Genomic DNA, 17,550 nt, shown 5'->3' on the forward strand with positions numbered 1-17,550 from the left:
GGAGGGTAAAGAGAACCGAAGCTGCATTTGTGGTTTTTTCATTTGTTTCCTTGTTTCTTTTTAAAAACGTGCTGCCCCCCAAGCTGGAGCCCAGCAGACACCCTCACCGTGGCCCACGCTGAGCAGAAGGTGGTGGGGAGGCAGGCTTGTTAGATCAGCCTGTGTTTTCCTACATGAAACTTTTTTCTTCCCTCTGACCCCAGACGGTGGGCCTGCACCTCCGGCCACCTCATCTCTAAACTACCTGGGTGCCCAGGTCCTGGGCCGCCTTGGAGTCGGCGTGTCAGACGACCTTGAGATGTAACATTTCCAGTATCCTCCCCTCTCCCCACCTCACAGATACACAGAAAATCAGGGGGAGACAGAAAGAGAGAGAAACAGAGTTATTTTGGGGCCAAATTTAGGAATTCTAAAGGAAAAAAAATCTATATGCAATACTATATTTTTAGCACTAAATGGTGCTAAAAGCACTTTTTGGCACCCTTTAGAGAGTGAAAGTTGCCTGGTTAGTTTGGGAACAGAAAGCCGAACGGTGTGCCCCGTGACCTCCGGCTCCCCAGGGCCCTCCACACAGCGCCGCGGCTGCCTCCCCCTCTGACAGTCAGATCGCCGCCCCCTCCAGGAGAGGGACCCTGCTCACCCACCTGCTGCCCAAGCCACAGGCCTCACGCCCCTTGCCTTGTTTATTTTCACAAAACTGTGCAGGCACCGCCGAACCCATTTCACAGAGGGGAAAACCAAAGCCTAGAGTGGGAACACGAGGTGAGAGGGAGTGGATCCTGACTGGACTCCCCTCTATCTGATCTCAAAGCTGGGGGTAGGGGGCACAGGATGGGGTGGGCCAGAGGGACAAAGGGCAGAGGTAAAGGGTGCACAGCTCTTGGGGAAACTGCAGCTGACTGCATGTGCCCTGAAGGGGCCGCACCCGCCATCCCAGGGCAGGCAGGGCTGCCGCAGCTAGCTGCACGGGGTGGGGACAGGCCTCAGAGATGGGAGAGGCTGGGGCAGGGGTGTCAGTGGGGAGGCCAGGCGGATGAGGAGACAGGAGAGGACGGATTCATGGGAGCACAGAGACTGGCCGGAGCAGGGAATGGGCGAGGAGGGCCGAGGAGGGCCCCAGGTCGTGCAGGCGCAGGTGGGTCCCTGGAGGCGGACAGACGTGGGGCCCAGAGAGGGAGGGCTGGGCAGAGGGGCTCCGTCAGCCAGGGTGGGGTCTGGCTCTCCTGTCAGGGGGCCATCCCGGGCGGGGTGCAGGCGCCGTGGCCATGATGGTCCAGCGACCCTGGTGGCCGGACTATCCTTGCCGGGTCTGCTGAGCCAGGGGACAGGATCAGAGAGGGGAGGACACCCCTTCCTTCCGGGCGCTCTGTTCTGTGCTCCCGAAGTCGTCCCACGTTGGCTTCCAGCAGCAAAAGGGGCTGGGAAACGCCCAGTGTGTTCTGGCTGCTCTTTGTCCAGCTCCTTTCAGTGGCTCGGATCCTGAGGAGGACACTGAGTGACGTCGGGGACAACTGGTCTCCACCAGCGGCACCTGTGGGCGGCCTGTGACTTGGGGCGGCTAATGTCACTAAGCCTCCGTTTCCACCCCTGCTTCGTGGATGCGAGGCCCTGCTCCCAGGGCACTCGGATGACCCCGTGTGCGTGCCAGGTGGAGGCTGAGGCCTGCTTGGGGGGGACCAGCCCCGAGGGGCTGGGGAGATGAGAGGCAGGGGCTGCAGACGAGCAGTGGCCAGCAAGGCAGGGACAGTGAACTAACAGGGACGGTGTCCCACCTTGGAGGTTGGAGAGGGTGGCTGAGCAGAGTACTGGGACCCGGGCAGATGAGCTTCAGAGGAGAGCGGAGGGAGCCAGAGCTGCAGGGAAGGAGCGGCTGGAGAGGGAGGGCTAAGGGGACACCAGGGACGTGGGGACGTGTGGGCAGGGCTGCCAGGTCCTCTGACAGGGAAGACACATCTAGGGGCCCTGGGTGGGCCATTGTGAGCAGACCCCTTGGCCACATGCCCTGATCGCGGGCCAGTCTCCTGGAGGTGGGAGGCCTGGGTGTCCAGCCAGAGGAGGGAGGCCAGCAGGACAGACCTGTTTCCCAAATCACACAAAGGGAAGGAAAGTCACCAGGCCTGGGTCACTCCAGGCAGGACGCGGGTGACTCCGGCAGTAATCACGCTCACTTAAGAAATTAGACAGAGCTTTATTAAATAAACCAAATAGAGACGTGCCTATTTACATCTGAGTTGTCAATTTGAGCTCAAGTGTTACGCAAGGCACAATTCTTCCTGTCTCCAGCATAAAAAAAATAAATTGCGTGGCCCGGCCCCCAGGACTGAGGTGGATTCACGCGCGTGGCTCAGGGCGGGCTGGAGTCCCCATGGCGCGGTCCACGGGGTCCAGGCTCTGGACTGTCCTGGGGGGCCCTGGCCTCAGGCAGAGGCCACGTCCTGAGGTCTCGGCTGCTGCGTGGACGAGGGGCTGGGAGGAGGGAGTTTCGGAGTTGCGCCTCCTTCCGGCTGGCTCGGCTCCCCCTTCCCTGGCCCCTGGGAGCTGCCTGGAGGGAGGCCGTCCTGTGGGCGGCCCTGGCTCAGATCTGCTGAGGTGCTTCGGACAGAAGGAGGGACAGATAACACAGGTCTCTGTGCTCTGGCAGAACAAGGAGGCGTCTCAGAATGAGCAAACGCAAGAAGGGCCCCATCTCCAGCCCAAGGACATTTGCCAAGCAGGGACTCCGAAGTCCCTGTGCTGATAGCGGAGCCCGGACAGGAGGATGAGCCAGACCCACGGGCTGTCCCCCGGGTCAAGGCCAAGTCCGGGAGGGGCTTCCCAGCTCAGGGAACAAAGAACCACAGAGGACCGCCATCCATTCACAGGGGCCGAGGAGGGCGCAAGGCCCATGTCAGGTGCCCCCGCAAAGCTGAGCCAGGGCAGCCCCGGTGCCACGTCCCTGGGGCTCCTTGCGCAGTGGTGGCGCCGGGACGGCCCCTCACGTCCGCCTGCTCCCCGTCCCCCAGCAGGAGCCGGACGAGGGGAAATGTAGTCTCCACAGGGAGATGGACCCACACAAGTTAAACAGTAATTACAAGTCCTTCCCTGAGATCACTGCGGCCACACCGCCCCAGACGCTGTCTCCACCGCGCTCCCGCCTGCCCCACGCCCTGAGAGGGGGGTGTAGGGACGGAGAAAATCAAAGCCCAAGCGGGCGCCGCCTGGAAATCCCGACCACCAGGTGGAGGAAGGGGCCGGGTCCCCGCCTTGTAAAACTCTGAAGCGAAACAAGAAAGCAAAGCCAGAAAAACCCGAAGAGCAAACTTAACCCCCACCCCCCAAGGAGAAGCGCACGGGCGGAGCTGACCCCAGTTGACAAGGGCGGCGGCAGCAGCGAGGCGGGCCTGGGCCGGGGGGCCTGGGCCGGGGGGCGCGGGCGGGCGGGCGGGCCGGCCGGCGTCCCCGTGGTGGAGGCCAGCAGCGCGGCCTCCAGCCCAGCCCCGCAGGCTAGTGGGATGTGTGCGCCGGGCTCCACAGCCCCGAAGGAGGGCTGGCTCGGCGGACGGGGGGCAGCGCGCTGAAAGGCATGGGCGACGATGAGGCAGCAAAGTCTAGAGGGGAGAGAAACGCAGTGAGGGACACAGCAGAGGGGGCGCCGGAGAGACAGTCCCCAGCCACAGCCCTCCACGCAGCTGGTCCTGCCGGGGACCTTGCCCACCAGCTCCCATTTCCTCCAGCTCCGGAGCCCGCCTTCCGGGCCTCACGCCCCAGCCGCAGCTTTTGCCCAGGGCCAGCCAGGCCTTCTGAGACTCAGGGTTCCCCCCAGGACCCCTCCTCTGAGCCCCAGCTCTGCCAGGGTGGCTACTCACAGTGGGGGCTGTGCCGTGGGCTGGCTCGCGGGGAGAGGGCGGGCGGCGCGGGCTCCCGGGGCGCGCAGACCGTGTGGTAGGCTGCAGACAGTGAGGTGGTTAGAGTTGGGGCTGGAGGCGGAAGCAAACCGGCAGGGGTGGGGGACAGCGCGCCGGCTCACCTATGATCATGACGGCCGTGCTGGCCAGCAGGGCGAAGACCGTGAAGAGCATGACTTGGTAGGAGTCCAGGAAGTGCTGGAAGCGGCCTGCGCCGTCTGCCGTGCCGGGAAAGACAGTCACCCAGGCTGCCACGGGGCCCCCGTGTCCCGTGACGCACGTGGTCAGAGGGCGGGCCCTGCCACCCAGTGCTCGGCACCTCACAGGTCGGGCTACCTGAACCCATCTGGTTCCACCTGGGACCCTGCTTCCTGGGACAGCCCACCGGTCAGCGGTCAGCGGGAGGTTCAGTTTCCGCCCCGTTCAAGGGGGGAAGAGGCCTGCCTGGGGGCGTCTGGAGGGAGTGGGTTGCCCCGAAGGCTCCCAACCAGTCACCTCCCTGCCCTGAGGCACCCAGGGCTCCCCGCGGCCCCTCGCGGCTGCCTCTCACCTGCACTCAGCCCAGGGTCTCTGACTGCGCCCTCCCACTCTGCTCCCCAGTCCAGATCCAGTGGGAGCAGCCCCTCCCCCCAGCAGAGGCCAGGCCACTCCATGTGCCCCCCCCCCCAGCCAGATCTTCAGACTCCATCCTTCCTCCCTGCGTTTGGAATCCACCCCGTTTGGGGGAGAGGGGGTGCTTCTCGGGCATCGGCCCAGCCCAGGCGCGGCACACGGCAGGCACTAAGATGCGAGCGCAGAAGAAAGGCACACATCCACTGCCAAGCGCCAACGCCCACGGTGTGTCAGGTGGGCCCTGTTCTAAGCGCTGTCCTCACATACTGACTTCCATGGCAGAGGGGCGGCGGAAACCCCCATAATTAATCACATCAATCCCCGTGCAGGTGGGCTGCCCGCCGCAGCGCTGTGGAAGGAGGAGGAGGGCAGGAGGGCCTGCGAGTGAGGTCTGAGTTCCCTGCTCTGCGGCACAGCGGTGTGTGTGTGTGGGGGGGGTGGGGGCCCCAGGGACCGGCCTCCCCGACAGAGGGAACAGCGAATGCCAAGAGGTCGACTGGGGGCTGCCCGGGTTCCAGAAGCAGAAGGGAGGCCAGCGTGGCTGGGGCAGCGCGTGCGAGGGGTCAGGGGCCTGCGGGAGCGTCAGGGTGCCTGGGCTTTACCCCGAGGGGGGGGCCACGCAGAGTGGCGAGCACAGGAGGGGCGCTCTCCAGTCCCCTGTAACAGGGCCCCCTGGCCTCCGAGGAAGCAGAGCCCGCAGGACAGCGTGTCAGTGACTCACTCTGGGGGCATCTGCCGCTGTGGCTCCTCCAGCAGCCCCCAGACGCCCCCGTTCCGCTCCCTGCTGGACGGCTCTGGCCCGTCCCTCCCCGAGGGTGTCCCACCCCGACTCACGAGGCCCAGGCCCTCGGCGATCCATCACAAAGACCACAGTGACTGGGACGGTGATGGCCTGGTTCGTCATGGGGCTGGAGAAGGTCAGGGTGGTGGACAGAGGCCCACGGCTGCCGGCCGCGGGGTCCGAGACGCCGACCGTGTAGGTGACGAAGCTGGGCAGCCCTAGAGATTTCTCTTTCACGAAGGCCAGCACAGCTGGGGACCCTGACTTCACCTGGGAGAGACGCCGAGGCTGAACTTGGGCCTGACGGCCGTGCTGCCCTCCCAACCTGCAGACTGAGGGGGGACCCCGCGAGGCACCCTCCCCAGGCAGCAACGCTGCCCGGGCCCTTCTGACTGTCAGCCTGCGGCCCCAGAGCCAGAGGAGCGCGCCGCCATTCTGGGGCGTGTCTAAGGAAAGGACACACCAGTATCACGGGATTCTAACCAAGCGCCCCTTAAACAGAGACATGCGTGATCTCCCAAGGCCAGCTTCCCGAGGGGCAGCCTGGAGCCTGGTGGGCCCTCCACGCCCCACAGCGCATTCACTCCTGTCTCGCTCTGAAGACGTTCAGCCGCAGAGGAGGGAGCGGCGGAGACGCCAGCGAGCCTGTTTCACGTCGCCCTGACCCTCCTCCCAGCCTGCCGGGCCCCAGGCCGGTGGCGTCACGCACCACCACTCGGCAGCCAGGGACACCCAGGCCCGGAGACGGGCTCACAATGGTTCCCGTGTGCGGGATCAGCGATCAGTTAGGGGTTAGAACTCTACTTCCCGCCCCGGCAGCCTGCGTTCCTGCCCTGAAGTCACTCATGGAACACGGGACATGTTCACTGAGCGCTCGCGGGGTGTCGGGCAGGCCCCGCCCCTCTCCTCCAGCTGAGGAGATGGGCAGCTGTCCTGACAGTTCGTGCACTCACACTGGCTGACGGTCAGCATGGGAAAAGGAAAGGGGGGTGTTAACTTCTTTGAATTTTTAATTTAAATTTTTGATCCTGAAGAGAGGCGGTCCAGGGTTTCCACACTCCACCTGGTCCTGCCTCATCCTGACCCTCTCCGGTGTCCCGGCTTCTGCGAGGGCAGCACTCACCTCCAGGTTCTCCAGAACCTCCACGGTGCCAAAGACCTTGACCTCGGAGCTGGTGTCGTGGTTGCTCAAAATGATTTCGGCCTGGTCGGCGTAAAGCCCTGGGCTGAAAGGTACCTCGGCCCCGACCTGCTCTCCGGAGACACGGCTGCCCAGGATGGAGGCAGTGACCAGCAGTGCTGTCCTCCTCATGCTCAGGTGCTTCAGCTGCTTGTCCGTCAGCCTGAGCATCGTGATGGAGCAAAGGTACCGGCCTGCGGAGACCAGGGCGTCGTCCCCTCTCCACCCAGCCTGGGGCTGTGCCTCCTCCCTGCTGCTCCAACTGGAGGACTCCTATTCACCCTGCAGAGCCCAGGGGAGGCACCGCCACCCTCAGGGACCTCCTGGGAAGCCCCTCCTCGGTGCCCCGGCCCGCCCTGGACACCCGCTCTGTGACCAGCGCTCCCCTCGCCGTCTCTGGCTCCTCTGTTCACCACATCCCAGTGCACTGACGTCCCCCGAGCCCCTGTCCCTCAGGGCCCGGCCAGCCTGGCTCAGAACAAGGGCGAGGGAATGGTGAGCACAGCCCAGTGCTGGCTGCGTGTCGAGCGGGGCTGACTCCTGGACAGCTGCTGGCCCAGGGGCAGCAGGATGCTCTGTGCACGCCTGGGCCGTGCCTGACCCACAGCAGGTGAATGAGCTGAATGAACACCGTGCAGCAGGGCCTTGGAAACCAGGATGCCTTGGTTGGGGGTCCCTTCTATGCCCCACCGGCCAGGTGCCCCCAGGCGAGTTGGCTTCCTTGCTGGCCCCGTTTCCCTTGTCAAGCGGGGGTAACATTGCACCCCTTGTGAGGCTGTGCGGGGGGGGAACACACAGGGCCTGGGACCACCAAGTGCCTACCCTACACGAAGCCCTGAGCCCAGGCCCTGCACACAGTGGGTCCTGAGGACGCAGCTCCTGACTCAGGATGCTGAGTGCTGCTGCCCGAGCGAGCACAGGACAGGAGGGCCTCGCAGGCCCCTGGGAGCTGCATCTGGGCTCACGGCCCCACGTCATGCGGCCGCTAATCTCCCCTGGGAAGGCGGGGCTGCAAGGTCTTGGAAAGATCTGAAGATGAGCCACATGCTCGTCCAGTCACTCTTATCACAGCCGGTCCCACTGAGGACGCAGCGAGAGCACGTGGCAGGCACCGTCCTTCCGACTGCCCACGGCAGCCCGTGACAGGCGGCCCACCTCTGGGAGCAAGCGAGCCGGTGCCGCTCCAGCCCATGGTGTCACCCACAGCCCGGTCACCGGGCAGCTGCACTCTCTATATGCCGCCTGGCCCTCGGCTACTGAGTAAGGACCCTTCCATCCCTCTCAGTTTCCCCCTACCCCGTCAGGCCAGCAACAGGAAGGGCTGGGAACCAGGTTTTCCCAGTCTGTGCCGAGTCCTTTCTGCCAGGGATTGGTGGCTGCTGAGAGTGGCCAAGACCTGGCCCAGGGACGCCGGCCCCTCCCGGTGGCCACAGTGACCCAGAGGCCAGGGTGACGATGGCACCGGTCTCGGGCTGGGCTCCTGAAGGACACTGCGCCCATCCCGACCCCAGACAGCTGGCCATCGTGAGCCAGGTGCACTGAAGGCAAACCCTCCGCGCAGGTCAGCGTTGGCTTCCAGCACTGGCGGACTTACCCAGAGCAGCGTCAAACTCCGGTTCTGCGGTGAACACCTCTCGTGCTGGGAAGTCAAAGTCGTCCTGCTTGAACTGCAGCTGGCAGCTGAGGAGGGACTCTGGGCGCAGGGCCGCGATGGTTTCCACCTGGGCAGGGGAGCACTCGCCTGGAGAGGGGAGAAGGGCGTGGGCCTGCTGGCCGCCCCCCCGAGACCCCCGAGGCAGACCTCCAGCAGGAGGACGCACGAGCAAGCCACACAAAGGCTGGCCGCCCGCGAACTGGCACCCACACCACGCTCCTCCCGACGTGATGGCACTGCAGTTTCTGAAAGCTGAGGACGAATTATGCAGGGAGGGGTGATTCTGGATCAGGGGCAAACACAGCATTTTTTCCTGACACCGCGTCCAGTGGCACGGCAGATGAGTCAGGCCCACTGGTGCGTGTTGTCTGTCCCTGTCAACAGGGGAGACGGGCAATTTACTCCTGGATGTCAGGAGGGTGCCAGTCCCCACTAATGCCCTGAACACCATTCTGGTAAGTGCGCAGTACTGTCCGCTAGTCCCAGACGCAGTAAAGTAGCATCAGAACGAGAACGGTGGTACTTAATTCTACCCGTCGAGGGGTTAAAAACAGCCTGTGTTGATGTATCTGTTCCTGGCAGCTGCTGTCCAGGGCAGTCACGGGCAGGGGGTGAGGTCGAATGTTCTGTGCGTGACTTGGGAGAATCGAAGTCGGCGGGGAGGCCTGCTAAGCCATTACTTCCTGGGATGGACGGTGGTGAGTTTCGGCTTTGCTAGGGTGCCCTGGGGCGGATGGCGCGTCTCCGGCCCAGAAACAGGCAGTTTCTGGACGCCGGGCTCCTTCAGGAAGGTCCCTTCGCTGCTTCTGCTGTGCAGGACTCGGATTTTGGGCCAGCTGGGTTAGGTGCTGGCTCGAGCGTGAGTAGGAGGAGCAGACCAAAGTCGTCGGAGGGCACGAGACGCCCGCCCCGCTCCCCAGCCCGCAGGGCCCACGGCCACCCGAGCTCCCCACCCCGTACCTCTCAGGTTAGAGCTCCGGTCTCCCACGGTGACCATCACTTTGGAGGCCGCAACCTCCTGGAAGCCGGTCTGGACGGGGCGGACATACCGGGCCACGATCCTCTGAGGGACGCTGATCACGATCTGCGGAGGGAGCCAAGGCCGCGTCCATGAGCGCTGCCCGTGTATGGCCAGGCATCTGTGACGTGGGTACTGCCCTTTTCAAGGTACAGGGGACAAACCGAGACAGGCTGGGATGTGGCGGCCCCAGGCTGCTCAGACTCCCCACAGGAACGGCCGCTGCTGCCAGCCGCAGAGCAGGCCGGGGCGGAACAGCCTGCCTGGATTCACTTGGCAGTTGGAGGTGGGAGGCCGATTTGGGCTCCCCTGGCAGCGACAATCACATCTCTGCACGTCAATTTGGTTAATTCATCTCTCAGCAAAAAGAGAAGACGCCACTTCACTTCACTGTCACTTACTCAGAATGAATCGACCCGGCCAGACGTAAGTTCACACCGCCTGGCGGTGGGGGCCGCGCTGGCCTTCGAGGCTTTCTCCCCGCCCACCCCCTCCCCACCAACCGCTGCACCCAAACACCCCGCCGCACGCCTTCCTGAGGCAGGACGAGCTCCCTGCCGCCTCCGGGCGGGAGGCCATCCAGGCTCTGGGCAGCACTGAGCACTTGCCACGCGCCACGTGAGCCCCGCGAGAGCCGGGACAGGGTCTCCCTCCTCCCCAGGGCCCCTGCAGCACTGGAGGCAGACTGGAAGCTGGCCCCTCCACCTCTGGACTGACCAGCGGTCCCCGTGCCTCTGCCCTGGTACCTCCCTCCACCCGTCTTCTCTGCTCCTGACCCCAATCTGCAGTCTCCTCCCGCATCCTCCTCTACACTTGGGGGAGGCCCCAAGGCCTTGACCCCACTCCCGACTTGCTCTGGTAGGCCCTGCGTGTTCCCGCCACTCCCAGGGCTTCCGATTTTGCCTGTACTGCAGACCCTCCCTCACCACTCTGCCCCCAGCCACCTGGAGCTCCAGACGTGCCCTCTCAGCTGCGTCACCACCAGCCCCACCTGGAAGAGCCACAACCCCCTCCAGCTCACCAGCCCCTTCCCTCAGCACCAGCCCCTTCTGTGCCCCCCTCTCTGCAAAGGGCCATCACCCACCTGGTTGCCCAAGCCAGACCTGGAGACTCATCCCCCAGGCCTCCTCTCCCCTCTAGCCCCACTGCCAAATAGTCACCAGGCTCTAACAACCCTCCTTCCCCGATCTCCCCAAACCCACCCGGGAGCACCAGCCAGGGCCCAGCCTCCACCTCCCAGCTGCCACCCTGCAGCAGCTCCCCTCCCCTCAGGCCCTGACTCAGCCAGGCACCGGCCGTCTCTCCAAACACACCTCTGATCTGCAATGGTCTTTGCTTAAAGAAAGCTCCGATAACCCCTCCTGCACTGCGCCCAGCATGAGTTTCACTCTCTCACCCTGAGCAGGGGCACCCAATACCTACTAAGCGCTTGCTGTGTGCTGAGTACCATTCAGAGTGTTTCATGCAGTAACAGTATCCCCATTTTACAGGTGAGAAAACTGAGGCACAGAGAGGTTAAATAACTTGCCCAAGGTCACACAGCCTCTCAGTGGCCCAGCTGGGATGTGAACGCAGGCAGCCTGGCCCCAGAGCCCATATGCGTAACCACTCCAGGAGCTACCCGGAATCGAAGGCATGTCGTGATCTGATCACAATGCCAGCCCCTACATCCCAGGATCCAGCCCCAGGGCTCTGCTCTCGAACCCCGCACAACTTTGCCAGGCCGTGCCCTCCTCTGCCAGCACCCCCGCCCTGCCCCGGCCCTGCCTGGGCTGCTTCTGGGAGGGTGTCGCTTTATTAGCCCCAAGGTGTCTCTATACGCAGCGGGCTGCCCCAGCCACAGAGCTGCCGCACTGAACACGTGCGCTATTAGGTTAAACTGCTGGACTCCACAGAGCACACGCTGGCTCTAACGATGAGACACGTGGAAGGCGGCCAGGCTCTGCTCACTGATTCACTCTCGGCTGGAGAGAAATAGGAGGAGAGCAATTTTGTTCACTTCCAGAAAGACTCAAAAGGTGACTTGCTGGGGGAGTTTACCTTTGCTGGTGACGCCAAATGGCCACGCGGGGCCACCCATGGCCGGGACTCCCAGGGGACACCCCCAGTGGACAGTCCTGCCCTTGGGGCTCAGCCTCAAGGCCGCAGTGCGGGAGCACTGGGATCCCCCAGGAGGCCACCTCTGTGCTCACCATGGCGAACAGGGGAGATGCTACCCCGGGAGGAGGGGGGAAGCTGCCCTCACAGCAGGGTCGTGACACCCCATCCTGACCGCCTCCCAGGGTGCTGGGGCCTCTTTCTTAGAGAAAAGAGAATCGCTCAGTATTGAAAGCTTAGGGCTCCATCCCAAGAGGGTCTGCCACGAGCACCCCAAGCCTCACCTCCTTGTAGGTCCTCAGGTGCCCAGCGACCTCGTAGAAAACAGTCACAGATCCTGCCTCCTGGGCCACGGCCACGCCTGTCTTGGGGTCCACGTGGAGGACGCTGCTGGCAGACGAGCTCCAGGTCCCGGGGACACCTGGGACAGGAAGCCTACATGTGACCTGCCTTTCCCACGCCTGGCCCTCCAGCCACCCCGTCTCACCCAGTCACCTGGGCAGTGTCCTGGCCGCCCTGCCTCTGCGCTCTACGGCGCCTCCCCTCGTGCTCCTGGCTGCGGACACCTGGGGCCACCTCCCTTCTCCCAGAGCCCCTACTCTCTGCGCGGCCGTCGCCCTGCCCCACACGCCGCCTCCCTGCTTGGACTCTCTCGGTCATTCCCCATCCTGGGATGAGCCGGGTGCTGGCCCTCCAGGGCTAGCCTGCTGCCCACCTCCCCCATGTACTGTCCCTGTCCCCGCACCCTGCTCAGCTACTCCCTCTGTGCAGCTCAGGGCTGTCACTAGACAGCGGTCCTTAGTGAAAAACCAATCTCGTTATGTAATAAATATGATGAAAAAATTCAATAGCCACATTCTATTTGCAGCTAATGATATGTTTTTCTTTAAAGGCAATGTTCATTTATTCCTTTTTAAATTTATTCCTTTAAAGATGAATTTAACTAAGTTTTAAAAAGGGAGTCAATTTGAAAAAAAACTAAGTAAATAACAGTCCCTGTGGCTCGAGGATGTATGGGCGGCGAGGGAAGTCACCCCCTGGCCCTACAGCTGTGTGGGGCCGAGGCTCCTTCCCAGGGCTGGCGGCCTGGCGCAGCAGCCCCGGCCACGGAGCCGACCCCGATGAGATCGCCAGCACCTCAGCTGCCCCGGCCACGTCTCTGGTGCCTGTGGCTCGTGGTGCCGGGGCAGATGGCGTAGCTGCAGGGCATTTCCACACGGGCAGAAAACTCCTAGAGCAGGGTGGCAACCTCCTCTGCAAAGGCCAGACGACATGTTGGGGCGTGTAGGCCCGAGGGTCTCTGACGCCACCGCTCAGCCCAGCAGAGGCAGCGTGAAAAGGGCCACTGGCAATGCACAGACACAGCAGGGTGGCCAAGTTCCAATGAAGTCCTCTTAGCAAACACGGGAAGCCCGGCAGGGGGCAGCAGTCTTCCGGCCCCTGCTCTAGGACACCCCCAGGTTCTACTTGAGCACCTGCCCCCCCACGAGGCCGAGCGCCCAGGGCATCCACCCCATCTGGTTGTGCCCATGGCTTCAAGCATCCCCTCGGCCAGAGTGCTCTTACCTTCCCGGCTGACCAGAACCGTGGCCAGACAGAGGACATCCCCCACCACCAGCGCTCCGGACAGCTCTGGGGAGATGGCCTGCAGGACGGGCAGTGGGACGAAGTCGGAGAGGCCCCCGTGCTCCGCATCCCAGGCTCTGAGCAGTGTCAGGCCCACGCTGACTGTGCGGACCACGCAGGTGTTGTTGGCGACGCCCTTCCCGATCTGCACAAACTCGTCCCTGGGCACAGGAGGAGACGCAGGCTCTCAGTCTCAGGGGGGCTCCCAGCTCCGAGGGAGGAGCTGCCCAAGGTCCCCACTGGGCGATGTGCCCGCCCACCGCACCCAGACACCACCCCAACTCTCGTTCATGAAGCAGCTGTTCCGGGTGAGGGACCCACGGGCCACATAAACCTGACTCACCCACCACCCCGGGGGGACCCACAGCATCATCCCCACGTCCTGAGGGGAGGCCGAGGCCCAGAGGAAAGTGTTGTACCTGGTGCTCCAGCCCCCCAACCCCAGCAGGGAACCAGGACACTCGGGGAGGCACCAGCCGCCCCCTGCGGTGTAACTGGGACAAGTGACATCGCCCCCGTCTGCTGCCTCATCCGCTGATCAGGAACGTATGTCACAGGCTTGACGTGGGCATCAGACCCGGTGAACAGCTGGAAAGCGCTCAGACCAGCACCCAGTGCACGGCGGGTGCTCTGTGTCAGCAGCCACCACGGGGCCAGAGGGGAGGCTAGGGGGGCGGGGGAGGTCGGGGTCTCCACTTCATCCCCTCCCTGCATCATGCCTCCTGCCTCCTGAGCCCTGACTGGTCTCCTGGAGTCACATGCTTCAGCCACGGAAGGGCCTGTGGCTTCCGCAGGGAGGCGGGGGCGCTGGGACACGTAGCTGCGCTCCCTCCAGGGCAGCCTGCGCCCCGGACCGGCAGACGCCCTGCTGTGTGCATGGAGCACCATGGTTTGCCAGGGGCCCTCAGGACCACAGCCTGAGCTGATGGCCCAGGGGCTAGGCTACATTCCCATGTGGCAGGTGTGGACATGGAGCCTGGAGGGTGACCTGCCCGAGCTCACAGGCCCCGCTCCAAGCCCCACTCTTTGCCCTAGCGCCCGGCCCTGGGTGTGTTCAGTGACAGGGGACGCATCTGTGGCAGGGCCCGTGGGAAGGCGAGGCCACAGTGGTCCCCAACACCTGGACACAACCTCCTGCACCCAGGAGACTCTGGAGCCCTGCTCCTTCCTCCTGGGTCTGAGACGCCTCTCCCCTCCTCTAAGCTGGGCCTGCGTCTCCCAGGACAGTGGTTCTCAGCCTGCAGGGTCACCTGGAGGCCTTGTGAAAACACACTGTTGGCCCCGTAAACGTGCGTCTCTAAGGGTTCCCAGGTGACTGGGCTGGGGACCACACCTTGAGAACCGCAGGTCCAGCCCGTGGCCACGGCTCTCCTTCCTGGAGACCCCCTTTTCACATTAAGCCTGAGGCTGCAGTTCTATTTCAGAGAGTCAGCCAAAAAAAAACTGCCCCTGGAGCCCGACGGGACCCAGTATTCAAACCCCATTTCATTTCCTGGCTGTGTGGCCCTGGACAAGTGGCTTGACTTCTCTGGGCCTCAACAAATGGGCAACAGGGAGGAGTCAGTGAGACAGCACACAAAAGGGCCTACACACAGGAGACGTCAGGGAACATCGCACTCCTTCCTCGCTGGCGCCTTCTCCGACCAGCTTTTGCAGAGGGTGTAACTGATGCTTTGTGTCCACTGACTACAGGGCCAGGCCAGCGGCCAGGCTTGTCTGCATCTCCCCTGCGGCCCGGCTGTCATGGCTGCCCAAATCTTATTACAAACCTTCCAGCCAGAGCCCAACATCTGCGCTTCGCTTCCTGCCTGTTAGGGGACGTCCCTGCTGAACGATTCTACACCGTGAGTTAACGAAGATTCTTGGCCACGCCTCCCCTCATCCTCTGCCTGGCCGGGCCTGGTGCCTCCCCGTGGCCCTGCGCCCTTGGAAACTGAAAGTAACAAACTCTCCCTTCAGTGACGTTCGCCTCTCCGCGTGGTCACCTGTCCCCTGCATGAACCAAATCTGGGTCCAGTGGGGACCTGGCTTCATGTGGGGACCAGGGGGCACCCACACCCTACCTGTTAGTTGCAAAGTTGAGGATGGAATTGTGCGCATGGAAGACGTCACCAGAGCTGTCGTGGAAGTGGACGGTGAAGGTCACGGTCACTCCCAGGGGCAGGGCCGCCAGAGCCTCCTTGTTCTGGGTGTGCAGGGCGGGGCTCATGGAGATCCTCAGGTACGAAACAGGCGACACCTGGGGACAGCGGGCAGCTGCGGTGACGACCATGCCAGGAACGCTTCCCTGGAGAGCCACCTCCCAAGGACCAGACATTTGCTCCAGCCGGTACCCCTCTCAGGAGGCCTGGGGGCTGGACCCACTGAGGGGTCATGGAAAGGGCATCCCAGCCCGTGACACTGTCCCCCTCCCCACGTGGTGGCTGGCCTCACTCTGAGGAAACCCAACCCACAGGAGTTAGATCCACAACTGTGAAAAAACCAGCTCATCATTCATGCTGCAAACACGCCCTGGGCTTTGAGAGCTCAGTGCCGTCAGAGGGCCTGGCTCTCCGGGCACTGAAGGCACTGAAGAAGAGACCAGCCCACTCCAGGCACGGAGGCAGCGTCCCCGGGGCCTCTGCGCACCCGGCCAGGAGCCAGGGGCAGGGGCCCCAGGGAGGGTAGACGGAAAGGTGGGGCGATGGGTTTCAGGGGCCCAGGAAGCTGAGCTCCTCAAGGGGAGCCCTGGTCCTGAGTCCAGACAAAACGTAGTCTGGCCAAAAAGGCTGTCCGCAAAAGACCCGATTTCTTTGCCAAAGGTCAGCAGTCCAGTGGCGGGCACACAGCTGGTGCTCAACACATTTGCTAACACAGAAGGAGCCGTCAGTCTATTCCACCTACTCAAAAATGAGGGTGTAGGCTTCCCTGCCAGACACCCACCTTGCAACAAAGAGACATTAGTAAGGAAACAGGCCTACGACCCAAGCACGACCCGAGTATTAAAGCGGTCGTATGTTTTCTCTGTCACCGAGGGTTAGAAAGTGGCTGTGATGAGATATGCAAAGAAAACTCCACAGGACAAACCCCAGGACCCGACCAGGGACACCCAAGGAGGCAGTCCTGTCACTAGGGAGCTCAGAAGGGGAGAGGGACGCGGAGGAGCTGGATGGGCGCGGAGGACACACACCCGGGCCGGGCCAGTGTGGGCCGGGGCCTGGACACTGGCTGGCAATCACTGTGTGTCCTTGAGCAAGTCACTTCCACTCCGAGTCTCAGTTTCCTTGCCTAAAGGGGGGGCATCTCATTCTGCAAGGAACTCATTTGTCACGTAATGGTTTCTGGGTCAGGACCCAGCACGTGCACTGGACGCTCTCAGGTGCCTGCCGGGTTCCAGGACACCGGAGTGCCAGTCCCAGCAAACCGTGGACCTCTCTGGGCCTCAGTTTCCCCACCTATGAATGAGGTCATTGCAGTCAATCATCTCCATGGATCTCTGGCTCTGACGGCCAGAAGACGCTGCAGCTTCTTACCTAGGACCTTCGCCTGAGGGATTAAATAAATTCTTCCAAGTTTTCAGCTAGAAAGGGAGTCCATTCGCCTGTACACCCGCGAGGGGACAACAGTCCCATTGCTTTTATTACTCCAGGAAGAAAGCAAACGTGATCCCACCTTGACAGCAACAATGATGGTCTGATTGGCCCCAAACGCCTCTTGGGCGGTCACTTCGACCGTGGACATCCCGATCACAGACCCCGACGTCAGGAAGCCCTTCTCGTCGACGTGCACGACGGGAACCTTCTCGGGCCCATCCAGGACACGGTAGCTCAGGGAGGCTGCGCCGTCCCTTTGGGAAACAAAACAGGCCCGTGTTCACAGACAGCAGCGGCAGGAGGGGTGAGGATGAGGGGCCTGGGACTCGGGGGTCCCGCTGCTCCCGGAGAAGAGAAGGCCCAGTCCTGACCCCGCTGGGCATCAGGACCACGTGCAGGCAGCCTGCTGCGGCCTCCTCAGTCGCCGACGGGAAACCTGATTTGGGAAACCAGCGCTCCTGGGAGGGCAGCATCTTCTGTGGAAGGACGTGAGGGCTGAGGGTCTCTCGGCAGCTGCCCGGACGCCTGCCGTAAAGGATCTCTCCGCGGCAGACTGTTGCCTTTGCTGAAAGAAGGCAGCCTGGTGCGGCGGGAAGAGGTGGGGGCTCTGAGCTGACGGAACCCCAAGGCTGTCCCCACAGCCCATGGACAAGTGGACGCCTGTAGGCACACGGGTCTCCCTGCCCACCTGGGTTTGCTCAGCCGTGAGATGGGAGCCCCGGCCCTGCCGTGCCCTATTTCCAAGGCCGATAACTAGATAACAAACAGGCCACTTGCTAAGAATGTGGTCTGGAGAACTACTGAGATACACACGCCAGGAGGCAGAACACAAATGGTGCATCTTTTATGCTAGTTTACACATTCATTCATGTTATGAAGAGAAGACAGGAAAGAAAAGCTGCCGGCTCCCGCCCTCTGTGCCGCAGCCCCCGGGCCCTCCCCAGGTGACTTTAACATTGCTCCTGCCTCCAATTTCTGCCCCCATCAACCACCCCCAACCTTAACCCATGGAACTCCTAAGCACCCTTCAAGACCCCGCCCCAGCACCTCCAGCACCGGGCCTCCCGTTTGTCCTCACACGGAAGGCCCTTCTTTGGGCGCGGACTGAACGCCGCACCTCGTTTCA

The 17,550-nt window shown here is 62.9% G+C and overlaps 1 protein-coding gene across 5 annotated transcripts in view; it reads right to left on the reverse strand.

Moving 5' to 3' along the window:
• Window positions 1-3,407: 3,407 nt before the first annotated feature.
• NUP210 (nucleoporin 210) overlaps window positions 3,408-17,550 on the reverse strand; it is an 87,437-nt gene continuing 73,294 nt past the window's right edge. For 3 of the 5 annotated variants that reach the window (XM_064496190.1, XM_064496188.1, XM_064496189.1), the window contains 11 exons: window positions 16,504-16,678; window positions 14,916-15,091; window positions 12,793-13,013; window positions 11,511-11,647; window positions 9,072-9,195; window positions 8,052-8,198; window positions 6,401-6,651; window positions 5,331-5,547; window positions 4,007-4,102; window positions 3,846-3,926; window positions 3,408-3,587 (listed from right to left, as the gene is read on the reverse strand). In XM_064496190.1, the coding sequence (XP_064352260.1) occupies window positions 3,484-3,587; window positions 3,846-3,926; window positions 4,007-4,102; window positions 5,331-5,547; window positions 6,401-6,651; window positions 8,052-8,198; window positions 9,072-9,195; window positions 11,511-11,647; window positions 12,793-13,013; window positions 14,916-15,091; window positions 16,504-16,678 (1,729 nt within the window). In that variant the 3' untranslated portion in view covers window positions 3,408-3,483. Of the gene's footprint in view, window positions 3,588-3,845; window positions 3,927-4,006; window positions 4,103-5,330; window positions 5,548-6,400; window positions 6,652-8,051; window positions 8,199-9,071; window positions 9,196-9,293; window positions 11,094-11,510; window positions 11,648-12,792; window positions 13,014-14,915; window positions 15,092-16,503; window positions 16,679-17,550 lie in introns of those variants that run through there. The other 2 variants (XM_064496191.1, XM_064496192.1) reach the window with 2 other exon arrangements.

Source organism: Camelus dromedarius, chromosome 17 (genome assembly GCF_036321535.1).
Source record: "Camelus dromedarius isolate mCamDro1 chromosome 17, mCamDro1.pat, whole genome shotgun sequence".
Lineage (NCBI taxonomy): Eukaryota > Metazoa > Chordata > Mammalia > Artiodactyla > Camelidae > Camelus > Camelus dromedarius.